General features: G+C 38.3%; 1 protein-coding gene across 1 annotated transcript; it reads left to right on the top strand.

Moving 5' to 3' along the window:
* Positions 1 to 26: 26 nt before the first annotated feature.
* Positions 27 to 21,009, top strand: RRH (retinal pigment epithelium-derived rhodopsin homolog). The gene is made up of 7 exons (XM_061164217.1): positions 27 to 5,766; positions 10,957 to 11,147; positions 13,136 to 13,235; positions 13,770 to 13,923; positions 14,824 to 14,992; positions 17,038 to 17,216; positions 18,692 to 21,009. The coding sequence occupies exons 1-7, from the start codon at positions 5,637 to 5,639 to the stop codon at positions 18,804 to 18,806; spliced, it is 1,038 nt and encodes a 345-aa protein (XP_061020200.1). The 5' UTR covers positions 27 to 5,636; the 3' UTR covers positions 18,807 to 21,009.
* The last annotated feature ends 3,920 nt before the right edge of the window (positions 21,010 to 24,929 follow it).

Here is a 24,929-nt window from a genome sequence, read left to right as displayed (position 1 = left end):
AGTACTTCACATTATTTATAAATTAACACTCCCTTTAAAATGTTTGCCTTTTGTATATGAGCACATCAGCACACTTTATCATATTTTTTCCCTTTTGTGTGTTAGGACACAAATCAAAGTAAGACAACTTCTCTAATTGTAACTCATAATTGATTAGAAAGTTTTAGTATTAATTATGAATCTATTAAAGTTGGAACAGCTCTGTTCAGGTTGAGAACTAGAAATTCAAGACATTTCTGAAGAAATATTTAACTTTTTCATTCAATATAGATGGAATGTTGAAAGCTTCACTGAATGTTTTTATTTTTCTTTTTTAAGGGATTCCAGGTTTAAAGTTTTACTGACCATAAATAAATATTTGATCGCTTGCTACATGTTCATATTCTTGGATAAGGACATTACAAATGAAATTGGTTGTGGTCCTCAATGCTGTTATAGTATCAAGATGTTAACAAGTTAGAATACTGTGATATGGGATAATTTCCTCTGCCATTGATTCCCACCCTCCCTCTCTCCCCAACATGGTTCATTCTTAGAAGGAATGAGTTGTTGTGTTATTTCTTCAGTTTTCTAGCATGCTTTACTTAATACTTGGTTAACTCTTGAATGCTTATTTGAGTAGCATATAGTATTGCCTAAGTCAGTATTTGGGTTTTCCTTATGCTTTTTGATTAATGGAATTGTAGCAGGATTAATAAATGTGTAAAACGTAAGTATATATGATGATCAAATATGTTGAAAATTTTTCACAGAAGCAGTTATGCTATTACAACTTGGGAAAGAAATCTGTTTGATTTAGAACCCTTGGGTTGAAACTTTCAGTTAGGGCCAGGGTTTTTACTCTTGTTCTGTAAAAGACATAGTAACCACCAAAGTGACTATGATATTGTCCTAAGGACAAATAATACACAGTTCCTACACTTTTTTTAACATTAAAAAAAAAAAGTCTAAAATGGCTGTGTAGACGTAGTGAAAGGTTGTAGACAAACCACTTTTGAGGTTTTCTTCATCTTTTACCTTGGGTATATCTATTTCAGTCACTCAGTTCAGTTACTCAGTTGTCTCCAGCTCTTTGCGACCCCACGGACTGCAGCACGCCAGGCTTCCCTGTCTATCACCAACTCCTGGAGCTTGCTCAAACTCACATCTGTAGAGTTGGTGATGCCATCCAACCATCTCATCCTCTGTCGTCTCCTTCACCTCCCATCTTCAATCTTTCCCAGCAACTGTCTTGTCTAAGGAATCAGGTCTTCACATCAGGTGGCCAAAGTGTTGGAACTTCAGCATCAGTCCTTCCAATGAACAGTCAGGATTGATCTCCTTTAGGATGAACTGGTTGGATCTCCTTGCAGTCCAAGGGACTCTCAAGAGTCTTCTCTAACACCACAGTTCAAAAGCATCAATTCTTTGCCTTTCAACTTTCTTTATAGTTCAACTCTCACATCCATACGTGACTACTGGAAAAACCATAGCTTTGACTAGATGGACCTTTGTTGGCAAAGTCATGTCTCTGCTTTTTAATATGCTATCCAGATTGGTCATAGCTTTTCTTCCTAGGAGCAGGCATCTTTGAATTTCATGGCCGCAGTCACCATCTCAGTGATTTTGGAGCCCAAGAAAGTAAAGTCTCACTGTTTCCATTGTTTCCCCATCTATTTACCATGAAGTGATGGGATCGGATGCCATGTTCTTAGTTTTTTGAGTGTTAAGTTTTAAGCCAGCTTTTTCAGTTCTCCTCTTTCACGTTGATCAAGAGGCTCTTTAGGTCCTCTCTCTTTCTCTCATAAAGGTGGTATCATCTGCATATCCGAGGTTATTGATATTTCTTCCGGTGATCTTGATTCTGTTTTGTGCTTCAGCCTGGCATTTCGCATGATGTACTCTGCGTATAAGTTAAATAAGCAGGGTGACAATATAAAGCCTTGACATACTCCTTTCCCAATTTGGAACCAGTCTGTTGTTCCATGTCCGGTCCTAACTGTTGCGTCTTGACGTGCATACAGACTTCGCAGGAGGCAGGTAAGCTGGTCTGGTATTCCCATTTCTTGAAGACATTTTCCACAGTTCGTTGTGATCCACACAGTCGAAGGTTTTGGCATAGTCAATAAAGCAGAAGTAGATTTTTTTTCTGGAATTTTTTTGCTTTTTCTGATCCAACGGATGTTGGCAGTTTGATCTCTGGTTCCTCTGCCTTTTCTAAATCAAGCATGAACATCTGGAAGTTCTCGGTTCATGTACTGTTGAAGCCTGGCTTGGAGAATTTTGAGCATTTGCCAACATGTGAAACAAGTTGCAATTGTGCAGTGTTTTGAACATTTTTTTGGGATTAGAATGAAAACTGACCTTTTCCAGTCCTGTGGCCACTGCTAAGTTTTCCAAATTTGCTGGCATATTGAGCACAGCACTTTCACAGCATCATCTTATAGAAATTGAAATAGCTCAGCTGGAATTCCATCACCTCCAGTAACTGTTCGTAGTCATGCTTCGTAAGGCCCAGTTGACTTCTCATTCCAGGATATCTGGCTCTAGATGAATGATCACACCATCGTGGTTATCTGGACCATTAAGACCTTTTTTATATAGTTCTGTGTATTGTTGCCACCTCTTCTTAATATCTTCTGTTCTGTTAGGTCCATATCATTTCTGTCCTTTATTGTGCCCATCTTTCCATGAAATGTTCTGTTGGTATCTCTAATTTTCTTGAAGAGCTTGCTAGTCTCCCATTCTATTGTTTTCCTCTCTTTGCAGTGATCACTGAGGCAGGCTTCCTTATCTCTCCTTGCTATTCTTTGGAACTCTGCATTGAGATGGGTATATCTTTCTTTTTCTCCTTTGCCTTTCACTTCTCTTCTTTTCTCAGCCATTTGTAAGGCCTCCTCAGAGAACCTTTTTGCATTTCTTTTTCTTGGGGATGGTTTTGATCACCGCCTCCTATATAATGTCAGGAACCTCCATTCATAGTCCTTGAGGCACTCTGTCTATGAGATCTAATCCCTTGAATCTATTTGTCACTTCTACTGTGTAATTGTAAGGGATTTGATTTAGATCATGCCTGAATGATCTAGTGGTTTTCCCTACTTTCTTCAATTTAAATCTGAATTTTGCAGTAAGGAGTTCATGATCTGAGCCACAGACAGCTCCCAGTCTTGTTTTTGCTAACTGTATAGAGCTTCTCCATCTTTGGCTGCAGAGAATATAATTAGTCTGATTTCTGTATTGACCATCTGGTGATGTCCATATGTAGAGTCGTCTCTTGTGTTTTTGGAAGAGGGTGTTTGCTATGACCAGTGCGTTAGGCATTAGTCATCTTTAAACTTTTATTTCCACATCCTATTTTTCTTTTTTTTTCCTTATAGTAGTTCTTCCTGGGTTATTAGTTTTTTGTTTTTTTTTTTTTGGCCTCTCTGAATGGCGTGTGGGATCTTAGTTCCCTGACCAGGGATTGAATCTGTACCCCCTGGACTGCTAGGGAAGTCCCTAGGGCATTTCATTTTCAATCTAGTTCATATGTTTTGGGAACCTAACTGATACATTTTGTATTGTGATATTACTGAGTTCCATTGTAAAAGATACTTTAATAGTTATTGACATATTAAATCTTTTGACTTGTTAGCTGAATAACTTTCTGAGTGCTTGCATCATGCTAAAATGTACTTGTTGCCATAGCAATGAAAAGGTTTAGTGGAATACAAGCAATATTACCTGGTATCCCTGAGCATTTGGGAAGAGTTATGAAAGGAGGACTGATTTTAGGCCAGTTAAAGTTTATGAAATTGAAGAATCATGAGCTGTGTCAACTTGACATGCTTATAGTTATATTTCTTAGTATTCTAAGCCTCATCACAATATAGTTTTTCCGTGTGACTTATGAAGGAAGCATAAAAAATTATTTAGAATGTACCTATCACACTCATAATCTGTAAAACTTTTATCAATAGCAAATAGTTATCTTTGGAATTATTTTTCTTCAGTTTTTATAAACAGCTAATTATTTCTGGAAAATTTAAATGGGTGGTACAATTAACTAGGCATAATCCTTTACAGAAAAGATAGGGACTATGAACAAAAGCAAACTCAAAACGTTTTGAGTGAATAGTGATTGCAAAAATAAAAAAAAACAAAAAAAACAAAACAAAACAAAAAAAAAACAAGAAAGAGGAAGATGTGAAACCTAGTAACCCATGGTTTTTAAATGGAGAGGTTTTAAATTTTAGAATTAAACGTTCATTGCTTTAGGGTTGTTTGAAAATATTTTGCTATTGGAAAACTAATGAGATTCACTTTTCTAGTATACTCTTCACAGTATTACTATATGTGTCATAAAAATTTGAATACTAGTAGCTGTAAGATCTGGGACAGATGAGCCACCTGGTTTCAACTTCTTCAGTTTATTCAAGAATATAGCTGAAAATTGAGGCAAAAGGATTATGTTGTGTCCCCTTCCTGTAGGCCATGCTAAGATTATAGAATTAAGTAGGTAAATATAGCCCTCTAGTGGTTCTGTTATATACTTACACTGTTAACTTTGGTGCGTCTATCATTTTTCTAAAGATATTGATTTTTAGGAATTTCACTATTGAGTAAAATCAGATTTTTATAATATATGGCATAAAAATTACGAAGAAAAAAGATGGTAGGGATATCTTACTCTAACAATAAATGTTCATATTAGATTATCATCCACTTATGTAACACACTTTTGGAGTTAAGATAATCCAGAATATTAGAAATGCTCTGTAGTTTATGAGATGAATCGTTCACTCGAGATACTTTGCTGGTGTATGCTATGATTATTAACCAGATAACAACTAACACATATCAAAATGTAGGGTAAATGAACTGAGGTGGATTATGAAGTAGATCATGCAATATCTGTGCTTTGAAATATATAGTTATTAATAACGTAGATTTAGGTTTCTTGACCTGGAATTTATGGTATAGCTTTAGGGGAAAACAAATTGCAGGATTATTTTGTATATATGTAACTCCCCATTTTTTGAAAAGAATGGGGGAAAAAAGTGGAGGAAACCTTAAATAGTTCTATAAATAAATGTTTCTATAAGCAAAGAAAAAAAATATACACAAAACAATTATCATCAGGAGAGTGAAATTTGGAAGGTTGGAGGGAGATTACTTCTTTTTTTTGGCGGGGGGAGATTACTTCTTTATCTCTAATGATTTAAATTGTTGTGAAAAAACAAAAGGAACTGAAATGGAAAACCTGAAAATCAACAGAAAACAGTCACCTTAACCTGTGTAGTTTTAGAGGACTAATGGTGACTCTTAATTTCCAGCAGAAATTAGTTAATTCAGGTTCTGATCTAATTTTCTGAGTTTGTTTATTGTTTAAATGGGATGTGTGCACTTGATAATCTCCTTGGATATAAAGCTGATGCCCAAATTGGTTAAAATGTATGTTGTTTGGTATTTCTCTTTATTTTGCTAGTAAGCTTTTCCCTTCTTCTGGGGATTAAAATCCTTTCTTCTTTAACCCAATTAGATTTGTTAAAGGAGAGCCTCTATGAAAAGGCCCTTCTTTGAGGTCTTTAAGTGGAAATGGAAATGATTGGTTCTGAAAATTTTTCTCTCACTGGCTTCTGAAACATTTCATAGATATTGAAAGCTCATTATGAAGGATGTCTCAATATCTTCACTCCAAAATGCTAAGGAATAATTTAGCCAACAGTTCAGACTTTAAAAATGAAAATGGCTCTGTCTTTTCACAGACCGAACACAGCATTGTTGCAGCTTACTTGATTACCGCAGGTATGGATGTTCACTCCATTAATGGTTATTTTGCTTTTGAATGAGTGAAGAAAAGCTGAGGTTTTTAGCATAAGGTAGTAGAAGAAGCATGGGTTCAGAGATAGTGTTTCAAGTTCTGTACTGTTGGCCAACCTCGACAAGTCACTTATCCTTTCTCAGTTGTTGTGCTCATGTGATAAATAAGGATAATACTTGCTCTTCTTCCTGGCTGTAAAGATCAAATAAGAAAATGTAGGTGAAAGGATAAATGGAAACATTGTTAATGGTGGTTAATCTTAACAAGTTATTTTGAATTTTGATAGACAGTGAGATGGGGCTGAGAAAAGTTTTCTAGAAAACAATCATCTGTATGTTTGGTTATTATATTGTCAAATGAATTTTTATTGGGGGAGAATGTGCACTGTGGCAAAAGTATATTTTTATGGCATTTATTATTCTCATACATACTTTCTGTAGTTTTGTCATCAGTGGTGGAATCTAGTTCAGATTGAAAGATCCTGGAAAGAAAATTAGTTGTAAAGAGAGCAGACTGTGTTATCATTGAGGACTGAGTTTGACGATTGAGCTCGTTTTTGAATGCTGTATTGGAAAACTGAAATTTGGTTTTCATTTTTTAGTCTCTTTGTAGCAGGGAGCAGGTTCCTTTATCTTTTTGTTCTTCCATTTTCATATCTATAAAATGGGGATAAGAATAAGCTACCAGTTGGGATTGTTGTGAAAAGCAAAAAAAATAATGCACAGACATTCCTAAATGATATATACAGTATATGTTGGACAAATACTAATGAATTTTAGAAGTAACTCTTTTATTATTTTTTGGATTGACTTATGAAAAATTTCAAGTATATTCAAAAGTAGAGTAAAAGCATAGCAAATCCTACTATACCCTGTTTATTCTTTATAGTTGCTTAATTTCCCCATTATTCACAATTAGAGTGTCACTTCTCTGCTAGAAACTGTGGTTCCTCAGTTAATTTTCATAAATTTTAGTACATGCTAATAACTCTTTCATTTGAATACCTCTGTATGATAAGTCCTGGGTGAGTTCTGTTTTCTTTTTTTTCGGTGCTGCAACAAAAAATTGAAAACAAGATGCTACTTAATGAGATAATCTCCTTGTCACAACTGCATAGGAATACTTTGTATACAAACTTTTGGTTTAGTTTTCGGTAGATGACCAAGAAAAGCTATCTTTTTTGATCTGGTTACAAAAGAAGCATGCAAAGAAAATTTCCTGTTAAGAAAATGTTCTCTCTTGTTGTTCCCGTAACCACAATAACAGTAATAGTGGTCTTACTGTGACAGTGATGACTCTGCTGCTGTTGCCACTACTGCAGCCACCGTCACCACTACCGCCACTAAAGTTAGCGTTTGAGTGCTTGGTATGTACCAAGCACTGCTGTAAGCACTTAGCTGTACGGGATAATTCATCCTTAAACTAATTCAGTAAGTGAATTCGTTTTATTTTCTCCGTTTATACTGGTAGATTTTAAGTTACTTTCCCAACACACACATCTACTAAGTAGCTACACCAGTATTGAACTCAGGTTCTTTGGCTCTAGAACCCTCATGTAAAATCACAAGGATCAGTTTTAATGTGTATGTGTTGTATTTTTAGCAGGTGAACTGAAGTAAGCATATCTTACATCATTATGCTTTTGTTTAAATGTTTATTGTTCTTTGGGCTCCCAAACCTCTACCTTTAACAAAATTCAATTAAACCAAAACTATGAGGAAAAAAATTTAGTCAAAGCATTTATTTCATTTGCTACTGTTACAAAAATCGTATTTTTCATTTTGAATTTCATTTTTAATTTAATAGTTCTCTTTGGATTTTAGCTGTTAAAACTTTTACCAACTTAAGCTCTCCCTTTTTCCAGTTTATGCTGGGGGTTAGAGGGCATGGTGAATTAAGGATCTGAAATAGATTCATTATGGGTGCATTATAGGATAAAGGGTTACAGATAATAGGCTGAGAGGATGACTGCAAAGCAGCTAATGAAGGACCTAAGCTGTGAAGGCAGTAGGGGGCCACTAAATGACATGATCCAATATGTGTTTTAGATATATGCTGTAATGGTAGCTAACAGGCCAGGTAGGGGCACCCTAGGTAGGAGGTATGGTAAACGTTAAGAAGGCTTCTGAGGAGGAAGTAGTGGCAATGGCGATAGAAAGAGCTAGAATTTAGAGTCCCTGGTGGTTGGAGGTAGAGACTGGGGGAGAAGGTGAGGGAGCATCAAAGATGACAACTAGGTTTCGTTTTTTGGACCACTGGATAAATGGTGAAGCTGTTCACACCTGGAGAAGAACATGTTTGGGGCAGAAATGAAAATCTCTGGGTTTAGTTTGAGAGAAGTCCCATAAAAAGCTGGACACATGGGTTTGAATTTTATAAGATTGATCTGGAAAGTATCAGCATATAGCCTTGACTCTGAAATCACTGAGTGTATGTTGAATGTGAAAAGAAAGAGGTCTAGGACAGAAACTTGGACAATGTATATGTTTAGTAAGGTAGAGATGAAGAAAGAAGGACCAGGAAGTAGATTGAGAAGGATCTCCTGAAGAGATTGGAGAAGAGCCACAGAAGCCAAAGGGAAGCTAAGTGAAAGTGTGTTAATCGCTCAGTCGTGTCTGACTGTTTGCAACCCGTGGGCTGTAGCCCACCAGGGTGCTCTGTCAATGGAGTTCTCCAGGCAAGAATACTGGAGTGGGTTGCCATGCCCTTCTCCAGGGAATCTTCCCAACCCAGGAATCAAACCCGTGTCTCCTGTGTTGCAGGCAGATTCTTTACCTCTGAGCCACCAGGAAAGTCCCTAAGTTAGGTGAACTTAGACCTAACTACTAAATAATCTGTTGTTGACTCATTAGAAAACATGGGTTCCCATGGTCGCTCAGTCAGTAAAGAGTCCGCCTGCAGTGCAGGAGATGTGGATTCGATCCCTGAGTCAGGAAGATTCCCCTGGGGAAGGGAGTGGCTACCCACTCCAGTATTCCTGCCTGGAGAATCCCATGAAGAGAGGAGCCTGGTGGGCTATAGTCCATGGGGTCTCAAAGAGTCAGACATGACTGAGCAACTAACACTTTCACAGCTAGGAAATAGAGCAGAGTGCTTGAGACAGCTGCAGAGAAAATAAAGAAAAGGACTAACCTGTTTACCTCATTCCCCCCGTTATATCTAAAACTACCCCATAAGTACAATTACTTTATTCTGGTTGCATACTTGGCAGGGAACAAATTTACTTCACTGTGTTTTTATCTGACTTTTGAAAAAATCAACAAATCTGTAACTAACCAGAAAGATTCTTCAGTTCACTAAACTTTCTGGAGCTACAATACTGGATGCAAAAATAATAAGCCAAAGAATCATCAAATTTGATATCATTGTGTCTTAATTATGCTTGCAGAAATAATAGATATTAAGCAATATGAGTTTTAATTGTTTATTAAATAAATCTGCTATATGTCACATACTCAACATAGAAGTCATTAGAAGCCTCTAATTTACACAGGAAGATTAGGAATATATGAGTTGAATAATATGGCATCACATAAGATGAAGTGTAATATAGACAAATACTTTGAAAATTTATTAGTGGTGAGAGGATACTATGAGGAAGATATGCCTTTGAGGGCAGAATCAGGCTTGAACAGAATTTTGAAGGGTGGGTAGCATTTGGATAGGTAAAGGAGTAGGGTGTTCCAAGTGGGAGAAATGAGAGTTGAAATTTACCACATGCCTGGTGTATCTGATAGATAAGTAGATGGAGGGCTTATTTGACAAGTGTGAACATTTGCTTAGAGAAGGTAAAAACAGTTTGAAGCAGAGACTGGGGTATCAGGCTGAGACATGGGAACTTTTATCCCACAGACGTTGGGGAGTAAACTGAGAAGACTCTTGGTTAATTCTGTGTTGTAGCAAGCTTGTTCTGCCGGCAGCATGCAAGAGGCAAAGAACAGGAACCTGGAAGATTAGTATAACAATGTTGAACGAAGTTTTGAACTAGGTGCCAAATGTATTAGAAGTTCTTCCTTAGCTGATACCTCTGTGTGTTGGTACTTGGAAATCTTCCCTCTCTCTGGCAATAGCTGGGTCTGCTCACCAGAGTTCTCTTCATGATGGTGAACACCCTCTATTCCTTTTGTCCTTTACCCCCCGCTTTAGCCCCTTGGAGTCTGGTAATGGCTCTACCCTCTCTCAGTTGTTAGGACCTAGTATGGCTTACATCTGGCTGATGGGAAATTTATTCATCAGATGGGGGTGTTAAGCAGGCCAACATTCACATCCAGTCTACTCAACAATATTTCTCATTGTAAATTAATACATTGGCATTCAGATTAAGAATTTCAGTCATCAGTCTACCTGAATCCAGCCAATTCTGGGGCACTGAAAACCTTGAGTCTCTGGATCTGCAGGGCTAAGAGTCGGATCCCAGACTGGAAACTTCACTAGTTTGATGTGGCCTGTGAGCTTTCTCAGTGGATCCGAGAGACAGCTTGACTTCCTCTCTAGCTAGCTAAACCTTGTGTGCATTCTTATTTAGGGATGTATGTGTACGTGTGTGTGTAATCAGATTTGGACATGTTAAGTTTTAAGTAATATTGAAACAGTCGTATGATCTTACATACTGTAGATGCTTAATAAATGTTTAATGGCAATGAGTTGTATGAAAAGGGATGAGGGACTGGAGCGTATTTCAGGAATAGAAAGTGACAGAAGTGCTGTTAGGATAGAATGATAGCTGATGCCTGAGAAACAGTAGAGAAAGAAGAGCCTCCATCTTTAAGAAGGAGGAGAGGAAATTAAGCTGCCAGAGGAGACTATATGGTCATACACACACACACACACACATATATATTAATATCTGTATCCTAAAAATCAGCATTGGTGGTATCGTGGGAGTCACTTCAAGGACAGAGTGATCAATAGTGATATCATTAAATGCCAGCCTTTGGTGCTGGTTTATACAAGTGGCAGATTTTTTGTGTTTTGATTTTTATATTTCTATTTTCGCAAGAGTGCTGTGAAAATATTGCAACGAGTTTGAAGAATAGCTGGAGCTCTTCCTGTAAATGAACCAAAACCGATTTGTGAATTTGCTTTGTTTCTGAAGGAATTTAAATATTAATTTTTATTTTACTTTTGCACATTCAAATTAAGCAAAGTGTGTGATTTTTTTTTTATGTTCTCAGGTATGATAAGTATTCTCAGCAACATAATCGTTCTAGGCATCTTCATTAAGTTCAAGGAACTTCGGACACCCACAAATGCAATAATCATCAACCTGGCTGTTACTGATATAGGGGTCAGTAGCATTGGCTACCCCATGTCTGCTGCTTCAGATCTGCATGGAAGCTGGAAATTTGGATATGCAGGATGTCAGGTATCAGAGATCCTTAGAATCAAAGCAACATGAACTAGATTAAGAACTTGTAAGTTTAAGTGTCTTTACAAAATCAAATAGTTTTATGTAGCATAATAGATATGGTGCTCTTATTGAAAACAGCTTCAGGAGCGACTGGGAAATATATTCTTTAATAAGAGAAATGAAAGCAGTAGCCATCATCATATTTTCAAAATTTCCCCAACCTAAAGGAAAAAATTAAACTAGCAAAAAATTAGAAATCAGCTAGAGAAGAAAAGTGAGATGTGCATATCCAAATAAAAACTTGGATATTGCAAATTCCAAAAGAAATACTCTGCTTTCATTTGAAACAATAAAATATTTAATGACTATATCATAATGTCTAAGTAATATAGTTAAACTACAAGTTGTGGACTTTTTCCTGTGGTAAGTTCTTTATGAGAATTGCTGGTAAATATATCTACTATAACTTTTACTGACAAGAAAATAAATTAATATAGTTTGCAGTAATGACTTTTGGCCCAGTTTTTTAGACCTATTTGCTGTTTTAAGCTATATAGCTATAGAGAATAAAATGGAAATGGTAGAGAATAGTGAATACCCATTTATGCATCAATAGATTTTGTTAAATCTTGATGTTTTGCAATGTGACCTTCAGGTTGTTTGGGGCTTCTTGCTTTTTGTTTTTGGTTGTGCTTCAGGGCTTGTAGGATCTTAGTTCCCCAACCAGGGATGGAACCCAGGCCCTGGCAGTGAAAGTGCAGAGTCCTAACCACTGGACCTCCAGGGAATTCACAAACAAGGCTTCAATAAATGTTCTCATACATGTCTCTTTCTGTAGTATGAGAGTTTCTTTAGATACATTACTAGAAGAGGAATGGTTTGGTTCTAGATAGCACAACTTCAACTTTATCAGTTGTGGCCAAATTATTCTTCAAAATGGTTGTGGCGAATTATGAGAACTTCTGTTGCTCCACATTTTCGCCAGTGCTTGGGATGGTCAGACTTTTAAATTTGTAGTGTTATGATGGATGTAAAATAGTATCTTATGATTTGCATTTCTCTCAATATTTGATGTGATTGTACATCTTATGTCATAGATGCTCTGGTTTCCTCTTGTGTGAATAGCCCATTTTTCTGTTTGTCTTTTCCCCTTAGTGAATTGTTTGTCTTCTGAATACCAGGCTTTTGTTGGTTATATGCACTGCTCTTGATTTATGATTTGTTTTTGCCCTCTGTAGAGTATGTATAGAAGTTTTACTTTAAGTCTTAGCTTTTTAAAAAAAGCTTATTTTAATTAATGAAGTCCCAGAATGTTTTCTATAAGTACCTTTATTAAGCCACTTACAATTTGACAATAGATGATGTATTTTAGGAGAAGGCAATGGCACCACACTCCAGTACTCTTGCCTGGAAAATCCCATGGGCAAAGGAGCCTGGTAGGCTGCAGTCCATGGGGTTGCTATGAGTTGGACATGACTGAGCGACTTCACTTTCACTTTTCACTTTCATGCATTGGAGAAGGAAATGGCAACCCACTCCAATGTTCTTGCCTGGAGAATCCCAGGGACGGGGGAGCCTGGTGGGCTGCCGTCTATGGGGTCACACAGTGTCGGACACAACTGAAGTGACTTAGCAGCAGCAGCAGCAGATGTATTTTAACATTAGTAAAATAGAAAATGGGGCTTCCTTGGTGGCTCCATGGTAAAGAATCTGCCTACAGTGCAGGAAATGCAGGTGCGATCCCTGGGTTGTGAAGATTCCCTGGAGGAGGAAATGGAACTCACTCTAGCACTCTTGCCTGTGAAATCCCATGGACAGAGGAGTCAGGATACAAAGAGTTGGACACGACTGAGCAACTGAACACACACACAAAATAGAAAACACTCAATGTATTTATTTACTGTTCAGTGTATTTAAAATACATTTTAGCAATGGGATAAAAGTATAAATGTCTCTTGGGAGGGTGTGTAGAATGGTGGAATCGTTCCAATTTTGATTTTCAGATTTATGCTGGGTTGAATATTTTTTTTGGAATGGCAAGTATTGGATTGCTCACGGTCGTGGCTGTGGATCGATACCTGACCATCTGCCATCCTGATGCAGGTACAGCACTTTTCTCAGCTTTTTCAATGAACCCATTTGCCTCAGTTCTGCTTGTCACACCTTCACTTCAAAATTTATTAATAAATGTAATGACTGGCAACATGGTCAGCTCTTTTTCTCTGATAATCCTTGATTGGAAATTTCAGTGGTTTTCTATTATACCTAGAATAAAATTCAAATTTCATAACACGGCCTCCAAGACCCTATGTGTTCTGACCTCTGACTACCTTTGCAGCGTATCCTGGGATCTTGTCACTTTGAGGTTCTAGAGAAACCCTTTCCCAATTTGGGGTCTTTGCAAATGCTATTTCCCTAGTGTTTCTCCCTGCCTATCCTCTGATTCATCATTTTATCATTCAAGTTGCAGCTTAAATGTTATTTTTTTCCAGAATATGAATTCATAGGTTTTGTGTGAACTAAAGTGCTCTGTAAAGAATCTACTTGGTGATAATTTTGAATAATCAGTTAAGACAAGATAAAGATATGAATCACATCATTGGGAAATGATTTACTATTCCATGTATTTGTTAATAGGAAGAAGAATGACCACCAACACTTATGTCAGCATGATTCTGGGGGCCTGGACCAATGGCCTGTTGTGGGCTTTGATGCCCATCATCGGGTGGGCTAGTTATGCCCCAGATCCTACTGGGGCCACCTGTACCATAAACTGGCGGAAAAATGATGTGTAAGAAACGTATATTCAGTTTATAATTAAATGCTTCTAATGCAGACACGTTTTCACCATTTCAAATTTAACCTCAGATCTAATGTTTCTCATATAGAGTGTGGCAAAGGGTTTCCTTGGTTTAGATGATGTGATTCTGCGTAGAGACGAATTGAAAAACATGAATTATGTTAAATTGCAAGGACAGGGCATCCCTTTGTCTCCCTGCTCTGTTCCCTCCTTTCTATCCTTTGGCAGCAAAGGGGATACAGAGCATCCTTCTGATAGTTGCACCTTAGAGGTGGGACCTGAGGGGGAAAGGACTGTTGGTGGAGTTAGACAGTGTGCAGTTCTGGAGAAAGCCCAGGCTTTCTTTTCTCGTGATAAAGCATCTTCTGAGAATTACACAGCAGAAGCGCAGTCACTGCAAGGATTGCTTACTCATCAGTGATGCTCTTCTATGTTTACTAAGGAAAAGAAGGTAATTTAGTTCATTAAAGGAAGTGAAAGATTACTCAGAAAAGTAAACAGAAAATTTCTCTCAAACTACATCTAAGTCTAAACATTTTTCTGTACAGGGTCCAAAAAAAACATTTTAGACTTTACAGGCAAGGCTGTCTCCATTGCAACTATTCAACTCTGCCTGTGGAAGCAGCCATAGACAGTAAGGAAATGAATGTGGTTCCAATAAAATTTTCTTTATAAAAATAGGCAACAGTCTGGATTTGCCCACAGGTCATAGTTTGCCAACCCCTAGCTCGAATGAACTAAAAGTCAAATGTACCTCCTCAGCTGTTTACTAATACTAGATGATGCCAACATTACTTCTGGTAATTATTCTGTTTCCCTTCCCCTATTTAATACATTAGATGAGTAGTGATTTAATGTCATGATTTAATTATTTCCTTTTCTTACTTTCAGGTCTTTTGTTTCTTACACCATGATGGTAGTTGTGATAAATTTTATCGTGCCCTTGACAGTGATGTTTTACTGTTATTACCATGTCACCCAATCCATTAAACATCATGGTACTAATAACTGCACTGAGCACCTCAACAGAGATTGGTCAGATCAGGTAGATGTAACAAAGGTAAGGCGTTAAAATCCTTAAAAAAGTTTTGTAATCAAGCTTCTATATGGACATGGTTCCTTGACCCTGTAGTCATCTCTCCCCAGCTCCTAATTCTTATTTTCTGGCTCTTTTTTCTAGTGTTGGCCTCCATATTTCTAAACAATGTGCTTATCTGATATTTCAGGTATTTTTGTTTGCTGCTACTTCTTGATTTCCTATTATGGAAAAAGACAATTTCTCTTACAGCACCATCTTTTCCTTCTCCCCACCAACATCTCTCTCTCATCTTGTCAATAAAATGTTAATATTTGGCTAGATAAAGAGTCAATTTTACATTATTGTGATTATCTAAATTTCATTTATTGCAGATCTCTGTAGGGCTGTATGATTTATATTTCTTTTTTTTTATACAACTGTTCCCCCTTTGGAGTTAACAGTTCATTCCTTTTCTTTTTTTTTTTCTTGTCTTCTGTCCATCTCTCTCCCCTTCTCTTCTTCTCTCCCTCTCTCCTCCCCCTCCACACCCCATCTCTCTATAGCTTTGTTTCCTGACTGTTCTGTGTGAAGATGAAGTGATTTTGGAAAGTGGAAGCATTACTCACTCAGTTGTGTCCAACTCTTTGTGACCCTATGGACTGTAGCCCACCAGACTCCTCTGTCCATGGAATTCTCCAGGCAAGAGTACTGGAGTCGGTAACCATTTCCTTCTCCAGGGTGATCTTCCAGCTCAGGGACGGAACCCGGGTCTCCTGCACTGCAGGCAGACGATTTACTGTGTGAGCCCCCAGGGAGCCCTGACTGCCCCGTGCGCCTGTCCCCGACGCGTCTCTAAGTAACCTGTCAGAGCTGCGGTGTCCTCTCAGCATTTTCGTAGGCATCGGAGACTAAACTGACTTTATCCTTTTCTTAGAGTCATCCTCCTGGCACCCCCAGACCTCTTGCTCCAGATTACATTGTCTCCTCTTTAAGATGACTACCTAGAAAGCCAGTGTCCCCACATCTCCTTTATCATAAGCTGAGAATGCCGTTGGCCTGTCTCCTGAATCAGATCACCTGTTTTCTGGATTGCGTGTCTTCCTTTTTGTTTTGTTTTTGTTTTTGTTTTTGTTTTGGTTGATTTTCTCACAGTTGGTGGAACACATCCCTTGACAGAGTCCTGAGAATGTTATATGGAAGTAAAATTTTTAAGATTTGGCATGCCTGAAAATGTCTTAATGCTCCTATTATATTTGATTGATTGTTCACTTGGCATAGAATTCAAAGTAGAAAAATGATTTTCAGAGATTTTTGAAAGCATTACTATATAGTCTCTCAGTTTTAGGTGTTGCTGTTGAGAAGACTGACAGTTTACTGGTGGTCTGTGTTCTCTCTGGAAGCTTGTGATTTTCTCTGTGTCTCCAGTTTTCTCTCTGAAATGTCATGCTGATGTGCCTTGGTATAGCTCTTTATTCACCCATGTGCTGGATACTGGGTGACTGCTTTCACTGTTGAGACTCAGATCTCCTCTTCTGGGAGCTTCCTTGCATTATTTCTCTCATGAATTTCACTTCCCTTTTTGTTTTCTCTATTTTCTTTTCCTGGAACTATTTTTATTTGGGTATTTAATCTCCTGGAATTATCTTTTAATTTTCTTAAATATTCTCTCCTACATTGTCTCTCTTTGGGGTTTTGTTTCTTTGTCTTGGTTTCTACTTTCTGAGAGATTTCCTCAACCATGTCCAAGACTGAGATTGGGTGAGGAGATGCTCAAGCCTGGATTGTAAAATTTAAGCAAGCACTGAAAAGCTCAGAAAACTAAAAAAGGTAAATCCAGCTGTATTCTCCTCAGGTCACCAACAGAAAGAGGGCATTCTTTACATTCATTTCACAAGCTCCAGTTATCACAGCTGACTTTAGGTACATTAGCAGAGTACAGTGAGGGGAAAATTTCAGTTTTTCCTCTGTCTTCAACATCATAAACTTATTCAAGTTCCAATCCAGATAATTTTTCATGCAGTTTTAGATATACTAGCTATTTTGATATTTTAGTTATTGGGCTTGGTGAATACTGATTTCTTTTACAGATGTCTGTGATAATGATACTCATGTTTCTGGTGGCATGGTCCCCTTATTCCATCGTGTGCTTATGGGCATCTTTCGGTGACCCAAAGAAGATTCCTCCCTCAATGGCCATCATAGCTCCTCTGTTTGCAAAATCTTCTACATTCTACAATCCTTGTATTTATGTGATTGCTAATAAAAAGTAAGTCATGTCTAAAATGCTCCTCAACCAAAAAAAAAAAAGTATATACAGAATAAAGAATGTTAGAAAGGCAACGGATAATGTTCTAAATTTTGGGGGGAGGTAAATGACAGAAACTCACTTCAGATGAAATTAAGAGTTATTTGCTTCATGCAACTGCAGAAGCATTCAGGACCTGAAATGTCTAGGACTCCAGTTCTTGACAGACTCTTCCCACATGGAGGTGAGATGATCATGGGTGATTCAAGACCAAGTTCCACCAGCTGAGCATCCCCAAATGCAAGTTTCATCTTTGATGGCCCTCTGGCAGCAATGACCCTGGAAGGTTGTTAGTGAGCTCAGCTTGGTTCCTATGGTTACCCTATTCAAAATATATGTAATCAGTTTTGCAAAGAAAAGAGTGATTCTATTAGTGGAAAGTGGACAAAGCAAGGCCAATTGGCTTCCCTACATGGGTAGCATAACTGTATATTTACTAGAAGGAAGACATATCATTCAGATGCAAGAGAAAAATTCATTGTTGACATAACAGGCTTCAGGATTGTGTAGTCACCGAGGATAATGGAGAATCTTCCTTTTCCCCTTTTGTTGAGCCTCTGAGCAAGGATTTCTTTCCTGCCTCCTCAGTGCAGCTTTTGTTGTTTAGTCGCTAAGTCGTGTCTGACCCTTTTGCGACTCCATGGGCTGTCCATGGGATTTCCAGACCAGAATACTGGAGTGGGTTGCCATTTCCTTCTCCAGGGGATCTTCCTGACCCAGGGATCAAACCTGAGGCTCCTGCTGAGTCTCCTGCATTGCAGGCAGTTTCTTTACCCTTGAGCCTCTGGGTGGGGTAGCTTAGACTACTTCATTTTCTGTAACTGCTTAAAGGTGGATTAAACCAATCTACCTTGCTTAAATATTTGACCAGAAAGTCTCTGTAGATGTGAAGTACTGATAATTTGATTATGGATTGCCAGTGCTGCTTCTGTTAAGCTTATATATTTATGAACATGTTTGGGAAAGCAACTTTAGCCACAAGTATATGAAGAAACATAATAACTTTTAAGATCAAACAGACCACATAAGAAGAATAAAGAACACATCTTAAATTTAGAGTCTTTTGGTAGTTCTTTTGGAAAGGTTAGGCATTAAACTGGCCTTTGCTCATTAGAACAAATGTCTGAAATACCAATCCTTAGTTCAAGTAAATGATTCCTTGCAACTGACATTAGAAGTGTCATCTTAGACATAGTTATTGATTTTTAATAAATGTCTTCAATGTTTACAGTCAATGGTACAAAATTGGTCTTTAATTGTACTGTATACTTTATAATACATTTATAAAGGGTCTTGGTAGGATATGTTAAAGTTGGAAGCAGAAATTTATTTGGAGATGCTAATTGGCACTAGTGGCCTCTTAGTCATATTTGAAAGTTCTTTGAACATTCCAAGTCATCATGGGATAATACCAGATTTTCCCTTTTGTATTATAGGTTTCGAAGGGCGATGCTTGCCATGTTCAAATGTCAGACTACCCAAGCAATGCCTGTGACGAGTATTTTACCAATGGATGTACCTCAAAACCCACTGACTTCTGGAAAAGTCTGAAATAAGAGGAACTCACACATTTATCAAAACATTTTCTTTATTTCTTTTTTTTTTTTGCAGTGGTTTAATTTCATTTTAAATGTGAGCTCATTTCAATCAAATACAGACATAGAATATTGTCTTAATAGACTATAAATTTCTCAAGTGTAGTTTATAGTTCTTCTGTTTGTGCACTGGCTACCATTGGGAATGTTTCACCATTTCCTTATATGTAAACATATTACTCATCTAGTTTGATGAATAGAGGCACATGAGATTAAGACCTCTTCTCTTTCTCCTTATTATGGTATGTATTACAGTGTACCAATGACCTGCTGTCTTGCTTGGTTCCTCCACTAGATCAGAAGCAACTGCTATTTTAATTTTCAGTTCAGTTCAGTTCAGTTGCTCAGTCATGTCTGACTCTTTGCAGCCCCATGAACTGCAGCATGCCAGGCCTCTCTGTAATTTTAATGTTAGAATAAATTAATAGTAATAATAGTTATTATCATAAAAAAAGCAAGAGAGTTCCAGAAAAACATCTATTTCTGTTTTATTGACTATGCCAAAGCCTTTGACTGTGTGGATCACAATAAACTGTGGAAAATTCTGAAAGAGATGGGAATACCAGACCACCTGACCTGCCTCTTGAGAAACCTGTATACAGGTCAGGAAGCAACAGTTAGAACTGGACATGGAACAACAGACTGGTTCCAAATAGGAAAAGGAGTATGTCAAGGTTGTATATTGTCACCCTGCTTATTTAACTTACATGCAGAATACATCATGAGAAACACTGGGCTGGAAGAAGCACAAGCTGGAATCAAGATTGCCGGGAGAAATATCAATAACTTCAGATATGCAGATGACACCACCCTTATGGCAGAAAGTGAATAAGAACTAAAGAGCCTCTTAATGAACGTGAAAGAGGAGAGTTGGCTTAAAGCTCAACATTCAGAAAACTAAGATCATGGCATCTGGTCCCATTACTTCATGGCAGATAGATGGGGATACAGTGGAAACAGTGGCTGACTTTATTTTTCTGGGCTCCAAAATCACTGCAGATGGTGATTGCAGCCATGAAATTAAAAAACACTTACTCCTTGGAAGGAAAGTTATGACCAACCTAGACAGCATATTAAAAAGCAGAGACATTACTTTGTCAACAAAGGTCCATCTAGTCAAGGCTATGGTTTTTCCAGCAGTCATGTATGGATGTGAGAGTTGGAATACAAAGAAAACTGAGCACTGAAGAATTGATGCTTTTGAACTGTGGTATTAGAGAAGACTCTTGAGAGTCCCTTGGACTGCATGGAGATCCAAGCAGTCCATCCTAAAGGAGATCACTCCTGGGTGTTCATTGGAAGGACTGATGTTGAAGCTGAAACTCCAATACTTTGGCCACCTGATGTGAAGAGCTGACTCATTTGAAAAGACCCTGATGCTGGGAAAGATTGAGGGCAGGAGGAGAAGGGGACGACAGAGGATGAGATGGTTGGATGGCATCACCGACTCAATGGACATGCGTTTGGGTGGACTCTGGGAGTTGGTGATGGACAGGGAGGCCTGGCGTGCTGCGATTCATGGGGTCGCAAGGAGTTGGACATGACTGAGCAAAATGAACTGAACTGAACTGAATAATGGTTAATGAGCTTCCCTAGTGGCTCAGTGGTAAAGAACCTGCTTGCCAGTGCAGGAGTTATGGGTTCAATCCCTGGCTCAGGAAGATCCCTTGGAAAAGGAAATGGCAACTCACTCCAGTATTCTGGGAAACTCCAGAGACAGAGCAGTCTCGGGGTATAGTCCGTGGGGTCACCAAAGAGTTGGACATGACGTAGCAACTAAAAAGCACAACAGCAAATAATGGTTAATAGTCTTTAATAAATAATTACTAAGTTGTTGGAATTCATCTCCAGCTAGAATGGGAAACTGTCAGCATTTCACAATTTTCAAATTTTAATGCAAGTATTCACTTACCATTTAACAAAAATAATGAATGACTATTAAGCACTATTGTTTTTAAATCACGTCAGTCAATGCCATATATATTTTATGTAACACTATAACCTGTGTATATTAATATGTGTTTTACTTTTTTAACTACTATTTTTATGTGTATGTATTTCCATATATTTGACATTAGAATAAGTTTAATCAGAGTGGGTGTTTCTGTATGTTTTTTCTCTTTTTCCTATCTTGTTTTGTTGATGAAAATATTAATCAATAGTCAGTGTAAGAAAGGAATAGGAAATTTTATTCAAGCTAGCCTGAAGATTATAACCCAAGAGACAATCTTTCAGGAAGCTCTGAGGACTGTTCCAGAAAGGTGAATGGGGAGGCTGGTATATATGTACAATGAAGAACATATCTTGGTAAAAAGTTACTGCTTTTTCAAGGAACAGGTATCTTAGCTAATGTTTTTAGTGCTCTTTTAAGTATGGAAAGATGCAAGAAACTGGGTTCATAAAATTTTCTCCTTAAAATACATAACCATCTGAGAGTCAGTTCTGCCGGTTTCCCTAGAGCAAAAAGTGCCTCATCCTGACCTTCACCCTGAATTCCTTTCAGGATGTATTGTAGGTCAGTGACTACTGTGGCTAATGACTTGATTCTTATACAACTGGATAGTGGGCAGCATTGTTTATTTTATAATCCCCTCGTTTGGGTAATAATTTCGACCAAGGTTAGAGAAGGATTTTGTGACTCATTTGTCCCTCAGTGCTAGGAATGCTCATTCCCAGATCAGGCGGGGATTTTGTTGATAGGCCACTTGGTTTGCTGTTCCTGGACTAGGCCCCGTTAACAGCAACCAAAAGCCTCTGCACTACCTGTCTTACCAGTCTGTTATGGCCCAGGAACTGTTCCCTCTTGTTGGTTATCCCCGTATATAGACTTCCACTGTTACAATCCTTGATCTTATTACAGAACTATATATTTGGTCAGTTGTTTTAAGTTCTCTAGTCATTATTACTTTTATCTGAGGCTCAGTCATACATCTGGTAATGCAGGAAACAGTAACCTGGTAAAACAGATTGAATTCAAATAATATAGCCAGTAACATTAATAAGGTCATAATAAGGCCATAAGCAAGTATTTAGGGCTTCCTTGGTGGCTCAGATGGTAAAGCGTCTGTCTGCAATGCAGGAGACCCGGGTTCAATCCCTGAGTCAGGAAGATCCCCTGGAGAAGGAAATGGCAACCCACTCCAGTATCCTTGCCTGGAGAATCCCATGGATGGAGGAGCCTGGTAGGCTATAGTCCACAGGGTCGCAGAGTCGGACACGACTGAGTGACTTCACTTTCACTTTCAAGCAAGTATTTAAGCTAAGAATTTCCATTACGTGTGGCCCAGTATATCCCCAGGTCATCTGACCCAGTCTGTTCTGTACTAACTGTGGACCAATAATGGATATTTAAATTGCTGAAATATTCCCAGTGGTTCATCCACAACTCTAAGAATTGTGAATGAACCACTGGGAATACAGTTGCAGATGAAGCACTGGGAATATTTTAGTACAAATACTTTTTGTGTGGGGAAGGCAAGGAGAAATTATTCTATCTGAGTGTTTCTCAGACTAGAATTACTGGATAAAAATATAGAAACAGTATTATTGTTGTGAGCTTGCTCTCTGAAAAGACTGGCCTAATTTACATGGCCACTGGCAGTGAATAAGTTCACTTTTCCCATTATAGTCCTGCTAATAGTGCTGTCCATCCTAAAGGAGATCAGTCCTGGGTGTTCACTGGAAGGACTGATGCTGAAGCTGAAACTCTAGGACTTTGGCCACCTCATGCAAAGAGTTGACTCATTGGAAAAGACCCTGATGCTGGGAGAGATTGGGGGCAGGAGGAGAAGGGGACAACAGAGGATGAGATGGCTGGATGGCATCACCGACTCGACGGACATGAGTTTGAGTAAACTCCAGGAGTTGGTGATGGACGGGGAGGCCTGGCATGCTGCGATTAATGGGGTCGCAAAGAGTCGGACACGACTGAGTGACTGAACTGAACTGAACTGAATAGTGCTGTATCAGTTTTTTAAAACTAAAAGCTATATACTTTAACAAACTCATTTCATTTCACATTTTTTTAACTGCTAGTGAGGCTGTGTATCTTTGCATGTTGTATTTTCTTATGTATTTATTTTTGTAGGCTGTTTCTTTAGCACCTTTGACTGCAAATAAAGGAAAGTCAGGACACTAATCCAAATATATACAACTACCTATATGTTTGGATTGGTAAACTGCTATAATCTGCTAATTTATTTCCCCATCCTCTGCCTTTCTCCACTGTAATCAATGTATCAGCTTTATAACTGGAATACTGTTCTTTTAAAAATAAAATTCCCATCCCCCAAATCTTCAGCTCAAAAAACCTTCAGTCAGTACTTCCCTGGTAGTCCAATGTCCAAGGCTCCTAGCCCCCAGGGCAGGAGACCTGGGTTTAGTCCCTGGTCAGGGAACTAGATCCCACATGCTACAGCTAAAGATCCTGCATGCCACAACAAAGACTGAAGATCCCAAGTGCTGCAACTAAGACCCAGCACTGCCAAAAAACTAAATAATAAACATTTTAAACAAAGAATAAAAGTAATTTTTCCTTTTTTTAAAAAAAATGCACATATCTTAAACAACAAAAAAATCAGTCATCAGCCAAGTAACTATAAGTCTGTCAGTTGCACCCTCATGACCCTTTTCAACATGGTCCCACAGGGACTTTTCAGCTTTTGGTCTTACTCCTGTGTGTGTGTGCCGTACATACAATCTGAAATGCTTATATTTCTCTAAGAACTACATGCTCTTTCTTGCTTCCTCCATTTGTTCTGCTGTTCCTCTGCTTGCCTCTTTCAGATTTTCCACTTAATACATTGGTGTGCCTCATAGGGGCATCTCAGGTACCACTTGCTCTAGGAAGCCTTTCCCCACCAATACTGTTGGGTCTGGTGATCTCTTGTGCTTCTTCCAAGTGTATTCTGTGCCTCTTTTTATCATGTAATTCCTTTTGTGTAATGATCATGTCTCATCCATCTTTCTACCCCTCAGTTCAGTTCAGTCGCTCAGTTGTGTCCAACTCTTTGCAACCCCATGGACTGCAGCACGCCAGGCCTTCCTGTCCATCACCAACTCCCGGAGTTTACTCAAACTCATGTCCATCGAGTCGGTGATGCTATCCAGCCATCTCATCCTCTGTTGGCCCCTTCTCCTCTCACTTTCAGTTTTTCCCAGCATCAGGGTCTTTTCAAATGAGTTGGTTCTTTGCATCAGGTGGCCAAAGTATTGGAGTTTCAGCTTCAGTATCTGTCCTTCCAATGAATATTCAGGACTTATTTCCTTTAGGATGGACTGGTTGGATCTCCTTGCAGTCCAAGGGACTCTGAAGAATCTTCTCCAACATCACAGTTCAAAAGCATCAATTCTACCCTTAAGACTTAGTTTAGTGCTTCATACATAGTACAAAGCACTGAATTCTTTTTGTTTATTTTTATCGGTTGGAGGCTAATTACTTTACAATATTGTAGTGGTTTTTGCCATACATTGACATGAATCAACCGTGGATTTACATATATTCCCCATCCCCATCCCCCCTCCCACCTCCGTCTCCATCCCATCCCTCTGGGTCTTCCCAGTGCACCAGCAGTGAATTCTTTAAATGCTCAGTAAATACTGAATGAGCAAATGAGTTGTGCAGATTCTGAAACTTCCCAGTATTTTATTTTGAGAAAATTCATTTGATGCTGTTGTTTATGTGTATTATTAGTTTTAAATAGTGTTTTCCATAATCTTATTTTTATGGAATTAATTTTCTTTTAGAAAAGTTTTTTGATTTAAAGATGATGAATAGAACCATGTCAAAAGGAAGTTAAGTGCCTTATATATTTATTACCTAGATCCTTTTTTTTTTCACCAGCCTTCACTTTATTTTATTTTTTTAAAATTTATTTATTTTAACTGGAGGCTAACTACTTTACAATATTGTATTGCTTTTGCCATACATTGACATGAATCCGCCACGGGTGCACATGTGTTCCCCATCCTGAACCCCCTCCCACCTCCCTCCCCATCCCATCCCTCAGGGTCATCCCGTGCACCAGCCCCGAGCGCCCTGTATCATGCATTGAACCTGGACTGGCTATTTGTTTCACAA

Source organism: Dama dama, chromosome 17 (genome assembly GCF_033118175.1).
Source record: "Dama dama isolate Ldn47 chromosome 17, ASM3311817v1, whole genome shotgun sequence".
Classification (NCBI taxonomy): Eukaryota; Metazoa; Chordata; class Mammalia; order Artiodactyla; family Cervidae; genus Dama; species Dama dama.
The sequence above is the reverse complement of the archived record's forward strand: the minus strand, read 5'-3'. Positions and strand labels throughout refer to the sequence as shown.

Excerpts from the sequence above, each read along its gene's own strand:
- RRH (XM_061164217.1), top strand. The coding sequence starts at position 5,637 with ATGTCTCAATATCTTCACTCCAAAATGCTAAGGAATAATTTAGCCAAC. Across the intron at positions 13,924-14,823 it reads AACTGGCGGAAAAATGATGT|GTCTTTTGTTTCTTACACCA; the intron begins GTAAGAAACGTA and ends TCTTACTTTCAG. Across the intron at positions 14,993-17,037 it reads ATCAGGTAGATGTAACAAAG|ATGTCTGTGATAATGATACT; the intron begins GTAAGGCGTTAA and ends TTTCTTTTACAG.